Raw genomic sequence first — 15555 nt, 5'->3', positions numbered from 1 at the left:
TTTTGGCACCCCTTGTATTTTTCACTCAAGGTAAGTGTCTCACTTTCGCATCTCAGTCCTGGCCCTACTTTCTCACAGCATAATGGCTGTGATCCAACACTGAGCATCCTAAGAGAGGGAGCCAGGTAAAAGCTGTATTACCTTTCACATCCAAATCCAACATCTTCTGTTGATTAAAGTGAGTCACTCATGTGTACCTATATTCAAAGGGAAGGAAATTTGACTCCTCTTGATGGTTGGAATGGCAAAGAATTTGCAGGTATGTATTACTTTTTTAATCTTTTTAAAGGGTTTATTTATTTTGGGGGGTGGGGTCATGTGCTCACAAGTTAGGGGAGGAGCCGAGGGAGAGAGACTCAAGCAGCCTTTCTGCTCAATGTGGAGCCTGATTCAGGTCTTGATCTCATGACCCTGAGATCACGACTTGAGCCGGAACAGACCCGGAACTGACTGAGCCACCCATGCGCCTGTGTAGGTATGTTTTAAATTTACCACACACATATTTGTCTTTTCTGTGATTTTCTTCTACATAGACTAATTAATCTTCCCCTTATGAATGGATTCTACCCAACCTCCTTTCTAGTGCTGTTGGTACAGTCTGGGAGTGCTGGTTGTGGGAGGCTTACCTGAAACCTGACTACAGAGAAGGAAAAGTGACATCGAAAAAGAAGGTCCTAAATCACCAAGGTGCCACTTTGCTTTTTTCTTTTTCCTCATGTGCCACTTCCCTAACACCAAAACCTTTAGTCTCTTGCTGTTTCTTGGTTTAACAAATTCTTAAAACTATGCCTGGCTTTTTTTTTTTTTTAAATATTTTATTTATTTATTTGACAGAGATCACAAGTAGACAGGCAGGCAGAGAGAGGGAAGGAGGCTCCCTGCTGAGCAGAGAGCCCAATGCGGGACTCGATCCCAGGACCCTGAGATCATGACCTGAGCCGAAGGCAGAGGCTTAACCCACTGAGCCACCCAGGCGCCCCTATGCCTGGCTTTTAAGAGTCTTCATTCTGCCTGTCCTTTTTAAGGCCATATACTTTTTGTTTTTTTAATTAGTAGAACGTGTATTTGTTATTAAGCTCTTGTCTTTTCATCTCCAAACCCACCCTTTTTTACCAAGTTTGGTGGTGCTGGGGCCAAGATTCTGCAAGCACATCTCATCTTTGCCAGCTGCCCCCTGTTAGGGGGCGCTGGAGGGAGACTGGAAGACTGAATAACAGAGAAGAGATTGCTCCTTCCTGTTTGTTTATGGAACTTTCTGGAAGCTTCCTGTCAACTTGCAGTTTTTCTAAGGGGGCCCACAAACACCTTCACCTCAGCAGAGGTAGTACCTTCCCACAGCAGCTCATCCAGTTTGCAGCTTTACCAGCACTTGGAGAGCAGCTTCATTGTATCTCCCCGCCCTGCCCCGCCCAAGGCATCAGTGCCAGCTGGACACTTCTCTTCCTCAGGTATGAGTTTCAGCTCCATACTGTTAAGTTTTTACGTTTAATAATTCCACCTCTTCCTTTGTTCCCTCATTTCTAGAGGTAGAAACCTAAGTAAAAAAAAAATATTTTCAAAATTTTAGTTCTATCTGTGTAGACTGCTGGTGTGTTTTCTGTTCCCCAACTTGGACCTGACTGGGTAGTCCAGGAGAGAAATCCTCAAAGATGTGATTTGTAGATGAGTTTGTGTTTGAATGCAGGTCTGAGCTCCTCGCCAATGAAACAGGATGCTGGTAACGCACGGTTGGTGGCATGGTGCATCCGATCACCCCTCTGGTTGAGGGCTCAAGTGGCTGTTAGACTTGTTGGGTGTAGTGATGATACTGCGGACTGTGGTGAGGGGTGGATACTTCGGAGTGCCCTGCAGCACTTATGGAAGAATATTACAAGCTTAGGTCTTTAAACATTCAGTTCAGGTCAGGGCCAGAGAACCAGTGAGCTTTCCTCACAGCTTTAAACGAATCTCCTGTCTCCGAGGCGGAGGGCTGAGGTAGCTGAATATTAAACATTCACTTGGGCAGTTGCAGAATTGCAACATTAGTTGAATTCATAACCTCTCGAAGTCTCTCATGTGAAACGACATTGCTAGAGAAAGAAGCTAAGGGTGGGATGTCTCTTTGGACTCAGATGAAACAGGAAAACTCAATTTGCTAGTCACTCTGTGCCTGTGAGAAGCAGTTTGCTTCCCTGTGTCTGAGGAACCTGGTCTTTCCTTGCTTGAAAACGGTAATAATGTTAGCTGTGGCAGTTTCCATTCTCCTCAAGACTCAGCCAACTGCATGCTGTTTGCCCCACTTGCTACCAGTCAACCCATCACTAGGATCTCATCCTACTCTGACAAAGCAAGAACTCCTAGCTGAAGAAGAAATGTTTATATGCCAGAAGAACTACAAGGTTTTGCTGATAAAGGGAAAAGCCTAGGGAATACTGTGGAACTATGTTCTAGGAATGTGAGATGAAGGACAGACTATAACAATAGCTTTGGCCAAATGGACTGGTTTGGGGCACTTACATATTCAGGTCTGATGTGTTAACACATACAGCAGGACATGGCTCCAGAGCTGTTAGCTACAACCTACTGGTGGCCTACTTGTAATGAAGCTTCCCTGGCATTATGTGGAGGGAATCCAAAGGCTTAGGGAGATAAGACTGTTGGATTAAACATATCTTGTGTGACCTGCATACCACCCCTCACCTCTAGCTACTCAGCTTCTACCCTGGGAAGGCCAGATGAAAACAACATCTAATATTCCATAATTTCTGAGGGTCATGACTGGTTTAGCAGGGTAGCTGTGGCTCATGGTCTTTGATGAAGCTCCAGTCAAGATGTTGGCTGAGAATCCTTTATCTACAGGCTTGCCTGGGACAGAATGATCTGTTTCTAAGATGGCTCACTCATGTTCTTGGCAGGCGGCCTCAGTTGGTTGCCCCATGAGCCTCTCCTTAGCAGTTTGAGTGTCTTCACGTCATGGCAGCTGGCTTCTCCAGAGCAGTGAGCTAAGGAGAGAAAGAAGGAGGTAGAAAAGCCACAATGTCATGGCCTCACCTTAAAAGTGAGGTAGTATTCTATTGATCACATAGATCAACTGTGACACATGTTGGAGGAGACTGCAAGGGCAGGACTGTCAGAGGCAGGAACCACTGGGAACTGTGTTGAAAGCTGCCTATCACAGCAGCTTTGCCTTCCGCCAACCAAACTGGCCACCTTCCTTGTCTCCATAGATACTTGTCAGGCTTCTGGGGGCAAGGCTCAGAGAGCAAACTCAAGGTTGGCTTTGTGGAGATTTGGTTTCTGAATCTTTGGACAGTGTTGAATTGATGGGCTAAAAACCCTATGAAGAACCTCAGAGAAATTAATACTGTGTGTTTTTCTCCCGGCATTGAAGGTCACAGTAGGGCCATGGATCTGTTTGGAGACATAGATGACATTTCTTCAGAGAACGATGGGGACAGTGAACAATCTATTCCAGGGCAGCCTGCTGTGAGTATAATCACTAACCTCAACAGGTCCCATTGCTCGAAGTAAAAAGAAAGCTTCAAAAGCTGAAGTGTCTGGTTTCTATGGAGAAAGGATATTGATAATTGAGTAGTGGTCTGAAACACCTGAGGAATGGGTGACTTTCTCAGTTATGTTGGGAATTGTGGATATTTGCAGGTACAGAAAGAATTGCTCAGAATGAGGTTGATGCCAAACTTTGGGGCTAAACTGTGAAGACTCATAATTTGAAAACCTTTAAGTTTTTCTTTTCTTTTCTTTTCTTTTCTTTTCTTTTCTTTTCTTTTCTTTTCTTTCTTTCTTTCTTTCTTTTTAAAGATTTTATTTATTTATTTGAGAGAGATAGATGGAGATAGTGAGAGAGAGCATGAGCAGGGAGGAGAGGAAGAAGCAGACTCCCTGCTGAGCAGGAGCCTGATGCGGGCTCAATCCCAGGACCTTGGGATCACAACCTGAGCCGAAGGCAGACACTTAACGACTGAGCCACCCAGGGTGCCCCTTGATTTAAGTTTTCCTTTTCTTTTCTTCCTTCCTTCCTTCCTTCCTTTCTTCCTTCCTTCCTTCCTTCCTTTCTTTCTTTCTTTTTCTTTTTTTTTTTTAAGATTTTAAAGATTTTATTTATTTATCGGAGACCTAGAGGGAGAGAGAGAGAGAACAAGCAGGGGGAGGGGCATGCAGAAGAAGCAGGCTGCCTGCTGAGCAAGGATCCTGGGATCATGACCTGAGCCTAAGGAAGACGCTTAATGAAATGAGCCACCCAGGCATCTCTGATTTAAGTTTTTCCTAACACAAACCTGTGCCAGAAGTCATGTGCTATTTAACTTTCCTCTCTGATTTTAAAGTTACTTCGAACTGGGGGATTGTACATCTTCACAGTTCTGTCATTTAATGTCTTATGCAAACCAGATATGTCGACAAAATTGATATTTTTTCTAGTAATGCAGGCTAACAGATATTGTTTTCCATGGTGATATTTTTGGGGGAGAGGATGAAATCTTAGGGAGAGGCCTGGAGGGGTTGCTAACTCTTTTGTTTCTGAAGTGGTATCTGAATTTATTTTCAGTCACATCTGTATCTCTTAGTACTCTAGAGGAGCTGAGAGCATTTTCAGTTTCACTTCAAGCTTTCACATCCTGATTCCTCTCTTAGGATGAACGTGGAGTGCCTCAGGACCAACAGAAGGAAGAGCGGATTTCTGAAACCAGAATAGAAGTAGAAATCCCCAGTATCAACTCTGATTTAGGAAATGAATTGTACTTTGTTAAACTACCTAAATTTCTCAGCATAGAACCCAAGTAAGAGGACTGATTAAAGTTTTTTTTCCAAGATATTAATTTAAAATATGTGTGATGTAAATGTTTTTTCTTATCAGAAGTTGGTAGTTATAAAGATGGGAGATTCCTCATATACCTCTGGAAAAGTAAATTTAGGATGTGCTGTGGTAAAAAATGATGAGTTACTGCTGTGAGATTTTATTTTTAAAGCTTTTATTTTATTAAGATTTTATTTATTTATTTGTCAGAGAGTGAGTGAGCACAAGCAGGGGGAGCAGCAGGCAAAAGGAGAAGCAGGCTCCCTGCTGAGCAGGGACCCTGATGCAGGTCTCCATCCCAGGACTCTGGGAACATGACCTGAGCTGAAGGCAGATGCTTAACCGACTGACCCCCACCCAGGTGTCCCTAAGGATTTTATTTATTTATTAGAGAGTGCACCAGAGAGGGGAGGGTCAGGGGGAGAAGCAGACTCCCTGATGAGTGGGGAGCCTGATTCGGTATTTAATCCTGGGACCTCGGGATTAGTACCTGAGCTGAAAGCAGATGCCTGACCAACTGACTCAGACACCCAGGTGTCCCTCATGTGAGAATTCTAATGTGAATGATTCTTCTAGCATTTGGCACTTACAAATAAACCAACATGACAGCTGACGTGTTTTTCACTAGTGTAAAGCTGAAAAATCAGAAAATGAGATGGAGAAAGTTTGCTAGAGAAATCATAAATGTTCAGTGCAAAAGCCACTATGACTAGAAGAGACAATGATTTTGGACAACGAAATAGTATTGATGGGTATTTTTTGTGAAGGTTCATGTGTATAAGCTCTTGAGTAATTAGCAGGATACTTTTCTTTAAAAAAAAAAAAGTAGAAAGAGAAGACCATGTCTTATTTATATTTTAGAAGACCTATTTCCTCAAACAAGGCTTGGAATTGTTAGTCACACTTGGATTTTATTTCTGATATTTTAAAATCAGATTTCAAGAAAGTACACTAATTTGCATACTTTCTTGAAATATTACGTGAAGTTGTCTCTGTGACTTTTAACATATTCGTGCATGTTGTAAAGATGATTATTTTATAAGCATTAATAATATTCATTACAAAAATAGCTAACATGAGATTAAAAAACGGTTTTTAGACCTTTCGATCCTCAGTATTACGAAGATGAATTTGAAGGTGAGAAAGTGCTTGACGAGGAAGATAGAACCAGGTTAAGATTAAAGGTACTATTCTATACTTGATTCCTTTTTCTTTTTCTTTTCAAGTTTTTTGTTAAGTAAAACAGAGGTAATTATTTGAGACGAGATTATGAAATGATCTTTTATGTTTATTCTTTAGAACAAGGACTGAAATGTCTTTTGAGAATATTTTTAGGGGAGAAGTTACATACCCTTTTTTTAAAATCCCTGTAATTCTCACTTTTCTAAACTTTTTCTCCCAGTTATAATTTTTCAATGGAAGTAATGATAAAAATTCTTGAAAATTGTTAGCTACTTCCTTTAGGATAAGTATTTTTAGGTATATGAACTGCCTCTGCATTTTATAGTGGGTAGGTCCTTGCAGCTTCCTCAGTAGCATTCTCGGGCTCTCTATGGGACTCCGACTACGCACAAAAAGAGGCCTTGTCTGCAGGCGGTTCCTCTCAAGACCTGGGATGGCAGGACACTGTGGTGTTCTCACAGGGCTCTTGTCTTCTTGCTTCGGGTGGAGATGAGCTTCTGTGGGGGCAGAACCAATTTTTATGCTACCTTTGTGATTTGGAGTTGCCTCCTATATGGGTAGGACACATTTGAACTAAAAAACAGGGCAAAGTGGAAGTCTCAAGTTGAAATTGTTGATTTCTTAACTTTATATTCTTCTATCTTTTAATTTTTCATTTAATGCCCAGGACTTCCCTGTCTTACTAGGTCAGGCTTACTAGTCCCTCTTTTGTTGGGTTCACAGCCCTTCAGGTGTATTGCGGTAGGCACAGGTCTCCATTTTAACTATCTATCCCATGTGGACCCAAAGCCTCACCCTCGCATCTTTGGAGCTCCTGGTGTGTGTGGTAATCCCTCCATCCTGTGTTATACTTGGATTCTGCTTCCACTGCCATGAGCTTGCAAAAGATTTAAACAAAATAGTTTAACCAGTATCTCTCGGTATTTGTAGCGGGAGCGTTTCAGCATTGCCTAATGCACTAGTTCTCTTGTGAGCTTCCTTAGCACTACATACCAACTCTTGGCACATGATTGTAAGTCACTGGAGGGAAAAAGAACACGCAGTTGTTACCTTGGTTTTCTAATGCCTTTGTGTTTTGAACCAGGTAGAAAATACGATAAGATGGAGGAAACGCCGGGACGAGGAAGGAAATGAAATTAAGGAAAGCAACGCTCGGGTGGTCAAGTGGTCAGATGGGAGGTGAGCCCATGATGCCCGGAGGGCCCTGGAAGACCCAGAGGGATGCCTGGGAAGAACGGGGTTCTCTGTGCAGGACCTTACTTTGGGGCCATCTTCCATGAAAGAATTAAACAAATCTAGGCCTCAGAGATGACACCTTAGAAGTGGGCCCAGGGTGTGATCAGATTCATGGTAGCAGCCTTCTGGGGGGAAAGCCTAATGCTAGCTCGCTTACAGGAGCTACTATTGGGCAGTACACACTGGTATTTTGGGAACAAAGTGTTTCTGTCTTATGAAGTGGTAGAGATTGGGAAAATGACAAAACAATTATATTTCAAGTTGAAGGATGAATTTTACCACCTTTGGCTTTAAAAGGGAATACATTATTTACAGCACCTCTGTTTTTCTCATGAATTCAGGACACAGTTCCACAGCATTTTAAGTAAAGCCTATAGGGGAGAATGGAAACTGTGGGCTTTGTCGAATGTCCACCCCAGTCTGAACAGTTTCTCGTTTGCAGCCTCTCCCTGCATCTAGGCAGTGAAGTGTTTGATGTCTACAAAGCCCCAGTGCAGGGCAACCACAACCACCTGTTCGTTCGAGAAGACACTGGTCTACGGGGACAAGCTGTGTTTAAATCCAAGCTCACCTTTAGGTAACTGTTCATGCTGACCAGTTGTTACTGGTAGTTAACGAGCAGCAAGGTGGAGAGTTGTGCAGAAAGCCTGACTCAGCTCTGACAGACATGATTTCAAGGTGCAGCTCACCAGGCGCGTTGTTTGGTTCACCTCTACCACAGATCGCTGTTTCTCAGGGAGCCAGTCCACGCTGTCAAAACCAACCCAAGACCCCCGTATAAACCAAAAGATCAGTGAATGAATTCACGTTGCTCAGTGCACCTGATTGGAGGCCTAGGAGACTGGTCTTCGGTGCTCAGCTGGCCCATGTCCTTTGCCTTCCATGGAATTTAGCTGGGAGGCTGGCCAAGCATGAGCCTGCTGTTGATGTGTGCACACGGTAGAGAAAAGGGCGAGATGACCACAGGGGCTGCGGCTCGACCCCAAGCCGATGGGTACTCCATATCCAGCCTTTTCACTGGATGCTACTGGCTCCGTTCCTGCACATGCCTTCCCCTAAGGACCCCGTGCTGTTGTCCTTCATGCAGTTCTCCTCCAAGTGGGGCATTTAGCCAACTAACGGTGTGCACAAGGTTTCTTTTTGAGGTCATGGAAATGTTCTAAAATCAGATTGTAGGGGTGCCTGGGTGGCTCAGTTGGTTAAGTGTCTGCCTTTGGCTCAGGTCATGATGGCCAGGTTCTGGGATCAAGTCCCTTGTGGGACTCCCTGCTCATCAGGGAGCCTTCTTCTCCCTCTCCTTCTGTTCTTCCCACCCCAACTTGTGTTCTCCTTCTTGCTCTCAAATAAATAAATAAAACCTTTATAAGTAAATAAATCAGATTGTAATAATGGTCACACAACTTTATAATTTTTTTTTTTAGAAATTTATTTATTTGAGAGAGTACAAGCAGGGGGAGTGGCAGGCAGAGGAATAGGGAGAAGCAGGCTCCCCACTGAGCATGGAGCCCAATGTGGGGCTCGACCCCAAGATGCTGGAATCGATGAGTTGAGCCTACGGTAGAAGCTTAACTGACTGAGGCAACCAAGCACCCCTCACTCTAGTTTTTAGTTTCCTTATCTATAATATGGAGATAATACTGACTTCACAGGGATGAGTGTCAGTTAAGTCAAGTAATACGTACGATGTCATGCGGTGCAGAGACCTGGTGTAATAAATACTGTTCGAATCCAGCCTCTTCCTGGGCTTTCTCGAATGGAAGTGTAAGAGACAAAGGATTCTATGGGTTGCTTTTTTCCATTGTGCTCGGTGTTTCACATTCCATACGTCCCATCTCCCTCCAGTCTCAGGGACGCTCTCCTAAGGATCTCCCTTTCTTCTTTCTGATATGATGTACTGCACCAGGGACTCCCAGTCCAGCGCTGTCCTGAGGCCTTCTTGCTTTGATCTTCCTTCTAATCATATTCAGATGGAGGGATGCCCGTTTCATTCTTGAATCAGGACTTCTGGCCTCTGGACCACCTTTACAGAACTGAGATTTCCTGTCCCTTCTTTTCTCTCTGAATGTCCTCCGGGGCAGGTTGCGGGGGAGGGGTGTGGGGGTTGGGGTGGGGTTGTTTCTTTGGAAAAGCCTTTGACCTTAGGTCCTCTCTCCTCCTTCCTCCACTTGTACTTCGCCCCATCAGCATTCCCTGGAGATGGGACAGAGGGAAGAAGCAGAGAGTGAGGAGGCTCAGAGTGCCAGGACCCGTGGCCTGGCCTCCCCCTCCGCTGAAAGGGTAGTGGTCACTGTCCATGGCTGTCTGTGCATTGATATTATCACCTCTGACTGTTCTTAGTCTACAGTGAGGCATTCTTGTCTCCCAGCAGACCTCACTCTACAGACTGTGCCACACACAGGAAGATGACCCTGCCGCTTGAGAAGAGATGCTCGAAGACCCAGAGGATTAGAATCTTACCAATGGCTGGCCGTGACCCTGAATGCCAGCGCACAGAGATGATTAAAGTACGTCGGTTAAGCTTTATCCTGGGATTTTTTGGGTATTAAGAGCTGTACTTTCCAGAATATTAATTCACAATTTTGTGTGGCCACAACCATTTTATCTTGCTCCTATCAGGGAGCCAGCTTCAACCCAAGCGTGGCATGTCAGTGGCCACTGGTAAGATACCGCAAACCAGACACTCGTGTTCTCTGTTCAGTTTATGAGATTTCAGGGGAAATCTGGTAATTTAGAAAATGTAACCTTTGACAGCTATCATAAAACTTTGTTAGCCAGATAGCTAGGAAGGTCAAAAAGACGTTCCTGACTCTCTCGACACCAGCTCTGCCTTGTGAACACCAGTGTGTGGACGGCCAGGCAGAGGACGCGTGTGACTGTTCTGCTTTGGGGCTCAGGGATCCTCCCCTACCAGCGCCTCCCCGTCCTGCCATCAGGAGCTGTGGGGAAGCTCTGGGGCCCAGACAGGCCCATCTGTGCACCACTGTAGTTCGGTGGAGCGCGAGCACGCCGGGTGTCTGTCTCGGGTCAGCAGACACAGCCTCCCTCAGGTGTCCACTGGGCTGAGGTTCCTCAGGCTGCTCGCTGCTCTCTGGGCTCTGCCTGGCAGCACGGGGGACGCTGCAGCTCCCGAGGCCACGTGTGTGCCCAGTGTAATCGAATGGTTAGCACGAGGGAGCTTTCTGCCCCTTCACCCTGTGATGCCTGCATACCTGGAACTCAACTGCACTGAGTGATCGCTGGGTGAGGTAACGGGTGTGGCATGGGGAGAACTGTTTTCTGAAGACAAGAAATGTAGTAAATCTAAGTTCAAGTGGGCAGAAAGGTAGTTCATTTTTTCAGTTAAAAAGGTTTGCTTCTTTACAGAAAGAAGAACGATTGAGGGCTTCTACTCATGAGACAATCCATCTGTGGGAGAAGCAGAACCAGCAGAGGCCGAGTGTCCCCTGCCAGGACCCCAGCAGTGCCTGTGAGGAGGAGGAGGAAGGCGCTGAAGCCATTAAAAACCATTACCAAGGGGAGCTCCAAGGTTAGCTGGGCATGGAGGTAACATGTCTTCTGAGGGCTACAGAGGTTGGTGGGCTTTTATTCCCTGTCCCGCTGGGATTTAGTGAGGATAACAGTACAGAGGACTTGTATTTTTACTGTTTTTCTTAGGGCCATTTTCCCACAGAAAAGCTTAGCTAGGAAAATAAGGCACCCCCAAAATAAACAAAACAATTAAATAATTTTTGTCCTTGTGGAGGAAAACATGTAATGAGCGGTTTGCCTTCTTGTGTAATTGATGTGGTATTTAAATAGTGTAGTTTTTTGTTTTGTTTAAAGATTTTATTTATTTGACAGAGATCACAAGTAGGCAGAGAGGCAGGCAGAGAGGGGGGGAAGCAGGCTCCCCGCTGAGCAGAGAGCTGGATATGGGGCTCAATCCCAGGATCCTGAGATCATGACCTGAGCCCAAGGTAGAGGCTTAACCTACTGAGCCACCCAGGCGCCCCTAAACTTTGTAGTTTTTAATATGTGCATAAAACCTGTTGGGTGTTTAAAAGTGATGACTCTCTCTCAGAACAAGACCTCTCAAATTGAAGTCATTTAAGCATGTCTGAAAGTTATATATACCTTCTCATCAAAAATTTAAGAATGTTGGGGGCACCTGGGTGGCTCATTCCATTTAGTGTCTGCCTTCAGCTCAGGTTATGATCCCGGAGTCCTTGGATTGAGGCCCTTGTTGGGCTTCCTGCTGGGTGGGCGGCCAGCTTCTCCCTCTCCCCACTCATGCTCTTCTATCTCTCAAATAAATAAAATTGTAAAACACAACAACAACAAAACAAAAAGAAGAAAACTACAGAAAACTACAGGCTTTAAAAGAAGTGAAATACTGAGGAAGCAGGGAAACATATTTCAAGTAATATGACTGGAATGTCAGCCAGTGTAGAGTGAGGAGGAAGTGTCCCTCCTGCCCTGATCATTGCCCAGGAGAAGCCCTGATTTGTGGGGCCCAACCGGCTAGTGTCTGGGGACATGGGTTGCTGCTTTGGGGTGGTCTTCTAATGTGAAGGGCTGGCTCCCCCATCAGCTCAGAACCACTTTATTTTTTAATTTTAATTTTTTAAAAAAGATTTATTCATGAGAGATAGGCAGAGGGAGAAGCAGGCTCCCGGCTGAGCAGGGAGTCCAATGAGGGGCTTGATCCCAGAATCCTGGGATCATGACCTGAGCCGAAGGCAGACGCTTAATGAGTGAGCCACCCAGAAGCCCCGACTGACTTGCAAATATTGAACCTCCACTTGGTCAGTTGGTGAATAATTTTTTTAAAATACATTTTTAGATTCAGTTTGCTAGTTTTTTTTTTTAAGATTTTATTTATTTGACAGAGAGACAGATCACAAGTAGGCAGAGAGTCAGAGAGAGAGAGAGAGAGAGAGAGAAGCAGGCTCCCTGCTGAGCAAAGAGCCCGATGTGGGGCTCGATCCCAGGACCCTGAGATCATGACCTGAGCCGAAGGCAGTGGCTTAATCCACTGAGCCACCCAGATGCCCCAGTTTGCTAGTATTTTATTGAGGATAGCTCAAACAATGGTAGACAAAATTTCTAGAAACATTCAATATTGAATTTTTACATCTTCCCTTTCGTATCTGTTCAGAAGATGAGGCCTCCGGAAAGAGGAAAGTGGGGGGTGAAGAGGAAGAAAGTGACTAAAGTATAAAATGTGCCCTCAAGTATACATTGTACTGACCTTTGAGGAATACAGGTTTGAACTGCGTGGGTCCACTTACAGCTTTTTTTTTTTTTTTTTTTTTTTTTTTATAAATATGGTACGGTGCTGTAATGTATTTTCTCTTCCTTTTGGTTTTCACAAATTTTCTCTAGCTTGTTTTATTATAAGAATATATAATACATTTAACAAGCAAAATATGTATCAGCTGTGTTATCAGTAAGCCTTCTGGTCATCAGTAAACGATGAGCAGTTAAGTTTCTGGGGAGGTAAAAGTTATTCTCGGCTTTTCGACTGTGCAGAGAGTTGGCACTCCTAAATCCATTATTCAACAGACAGCTGTATATTGTTTCCAACAGTTTGCTTTAAAGCAATCATGACATGACTTGTTTTGGTTGAAATGATGAATTGAATCGCTTTTGCATAATCCTAGTTGTGAATAAAAAATGTTCAGAAGCAAGTCTGTGACTTCAGAAAATCCATTTTTCCCTGGGTTTTTGTGCATTTTGGCTGCTCTGCCCCACCTCATCCTCCTGGCTGGGTCCCGAGGTGGGCTTTGAAAGTTCAAGTCAGGCATCGCCTCTTCAGGATGTCCTCCTGTCCTGCTTAGCTGGGTCTGCGGCCCATCTGTGGATTGTCGTTTATTTCCATAGGTATGGCACAAACTTTCTGTTGACCACATGGCCCTGTGGTCTTGTCAGCGCAGGCACACCACTGGACACCGAGTGCTTTGCCAAGCACCATGCTGGTCCTACCAGTTCTAATCCTCAGAATAACCAGGAGGCAGATATTGTTAGTCCCACTTTACAGACTTGGAAGCTGAGGTTTAAAGAACTTTAAGACTATCCAGGGACACGTTGGTGGCTCAGTTGGTTAAGTCTCTGCCTTCAGCTCAGGTCATGATCTCAGGGTAGTGGGTTCGAGCCCCGTGTTGGGCTCTGCACTCAGTGTGGAGCCTGCTTGTGACTCTCCCTCTGCCCCTCCTTCCTGCTTGCATGCTCTCTCAAGTAAATAAAATCTTTATTAAAATAAATACCTCTATCCAAAGCTTTTTCCTCCCAAGTAAAAAAAAAAAGCACTTTTAAAGAAGTTTTTATTCATTTATTTGTCAGAGTGAGAGGGAGAAGCAGGGTCCCTGCTGAGCAGAGAGCCTGATTTGGGGCTCAATCCTAGGATCCTGGAATCATGACCTGAGCCAAAGGCGGAGGCTTAACTGACTGAGCCCCCCAGGTGCCCTGGAAAGCTTCACATTTGAAGGACAAAAGTTGTTTGGGGATATTGGACCCACACATATGGTTGGCCACCCTCATTTGGTCCCTAAAAGAGCAGGGGCAACTCTGCTGGACATGAGGACACTGTCTCCCCAGGGCCACTCAGACTCATAGGAGCTGGAGATGCCAGACGGTACAAGGGCCTGAGCCTCCTGATTTCCAAAGAGGACAGGCGTCCAGACCTGAAGGAGAGAGTGAGCCCAACAGCCATCCCTGGGAGGCCAGCCAACATTAAAGATGCAACAGGAAGGTCTTCATTCCCGTTTCAGAATTCTGAAATTTTTAAATTATCTGACACTTACCCCTAAAAGATTGCTCAAACCCATTAGGACACATTTCACAGATTTTCTCTTTTGCTTGGTGGATTTGGGTGACTGGTAAGAGAGTGCTTTGCTGTAAAAATCATCTTTAGTTTATTGGTAGGATTGGCTCAGATTCAGGTCCATAAGATTCTGTTTCTTCGCTTTTGTCAATTCACTTTTATGGCCAGACCAGACCAAGTACCGAAGGTATTTCAACAATAGGAAATTATTATTTTTAAGTGTAAAGATGGTCAAGTATTGACAATTTTATATGGCTTAATGTAACAGACTGGGACAGAATAACTACAGGAAATAAGCTTGTCTCTGAAGGGTTATGTTAGAAAGTTTAGAACATAAGAACTAATGGGAAATTTCAAGAAGTTCAAGTCTATAGAATTTTTGATAAACTTTATTGAAATTATTTCAGTATGATGTAAGTTCTAAATGCCTATAGTACATAGTCTTCAAAAGAAACTTCACTGTTATGAATCAAGCTTTATTTAATTATCAGTATATTTAATATCAGTAATATTTGAGTAACAAGACTTATGGAGCTAAATTCTAATGCAGAATAGAAGGACCAAATTACAATGATGTAAAACTATAAACTCTGCTTATAAATACATTTTCTGAATTTAAAAATAGTGAAGCATTTCTTTGGTAAGCAAGTCTTACAGTGAGAATGATCTAGAAAGATGACTTGTCAGAGCTGACAGTGAAGACCATTTGATAGATGGTTAGATCCAAGAACTCAAACCCTTGTCCAAGGGCAACAGGAGTGGTTCTGGTATATTGTGTATTTGGTTCCCGTGGGAGCCTTGTGTTCAGCTAATACTATGCACAAGTGAAGTGGCCGTCAAGGCATTACACTAAGTGAACTAAGCCAGAGAAAGACAAATACTGTATGATCTCATTTATTTGACTATCTAAAAACACTGACCTCAGGCCTAGAATAGCCTGGTGGTTGCCCGAGGCAGGGGTGGGGCATGGAAGACACCGTGGAGGTGGTCAGAGCTAGAAGCTTGATGAACAAACCCTAAACCCTGAGGACAGCATGGTGACCCCAGTTAACAATGCCGTATTACAGATCTGGAAAGTTGCTGAGAGAGTAGATCCTAAAAGTTCTCACCGCAGGAAGAATCATTGTTTTTAACTGCGTGAGGGGATGGATGTTAACTAAACTTGGGGTAGATATTTCACGATATATACGTATGTCACATCATGTTACCTACCTTCAGCTAATACAGTTATATGTTAATTATATCAGTAATATTAGAAAAACGTTGTTTTAAAAGAGTGAAGGGGCACTGTGATGAAGGGGCAAAGGGACAAAACTGAACTCGCAGAGGATGGCAGCTGCTGGGGATCCGGGAGAGCATATCACCCTCCGGTCTGTGGGGAGGTGCCTGTGCGTCCTGACCCCAAAAGGTAAGGGCAAGGGAGATGTGCCCTGTGAGTACAGAACCCAAAATAGCAGATTTTATGACACCTCATCAATCTCATTTTAATGGCAGCAAGGATTAAATAAAATGCACAACAGAACAGGACTAACATTTTATCAAA

General features: G+C 44.1%; 1 protein-coding gene across 3 annotated transcripts; it reads left to right on the top strand.

The window, feature by feature from the left end:
• Positions 1–384: 384 nt before the first annotated feature.
• Positions 385–14033, top strand: LOC125104567 (RNA polymerase-associated protein LEO1-like). 3 transcript variants are annotated; one of them, XM_047737120.1, is made up of 10 exons: positions 385–687; positions 1118–1448; positions 3371–3465; positions 4630–4775; positions 5892–5976; positions 7059–7153; positions 7653–7787; positions 9576–9714; positions 10574–10736; positions 12348–14033. In XM_047737120.1, the coding sequence occupies exons 3-10, from the start codon at positions 3385–3387 to the stop codon at positions 12401–12403; spliced, it is 900 nt and encodes a 299-aa protein (XP_047593076.1). In that variant the 5' UTR covers positions 385–687; positions 1118–1448; positions 3371–3384; the 3' UTR covers positions 12404–14033. The 3 variants fall into 3 exon arrangements, with proteins under 3 accessions (XP_047593076.1, XP_047593074.1, XP_047593075.1); XM_047737118.1 differs by lacking the exons at positions 385–687; positions 1118–1448 and having other exon boundaries at positions 3192–3465; XM_047737119.1 differs by lacking the exons at positions 385–687; positions 1118–1448 and having other exon boundaries at positions 3194–3465; positions 9579–9714.
• Positions 14034–15555: the final 1522 nt, after the last annotated feature.

Source organism: Lutra lutra, chromosome 7 (genome assembly GCF_902655055.1).
Source record: "Lutra lutra chromosome 7, mLutLut1.2, whole genome shotgun sequence".
NCBI lineage: Eukaryota > Metazoa > Chordata > Mammalia > Carnivora > Mustelidae > Lutra > Lutra lutra.
The sequence above is the reverse complement of the archived record's forward strand: the minus strand, read 5'-3'. Positions and strand labels throughout refer to the sequence as shown.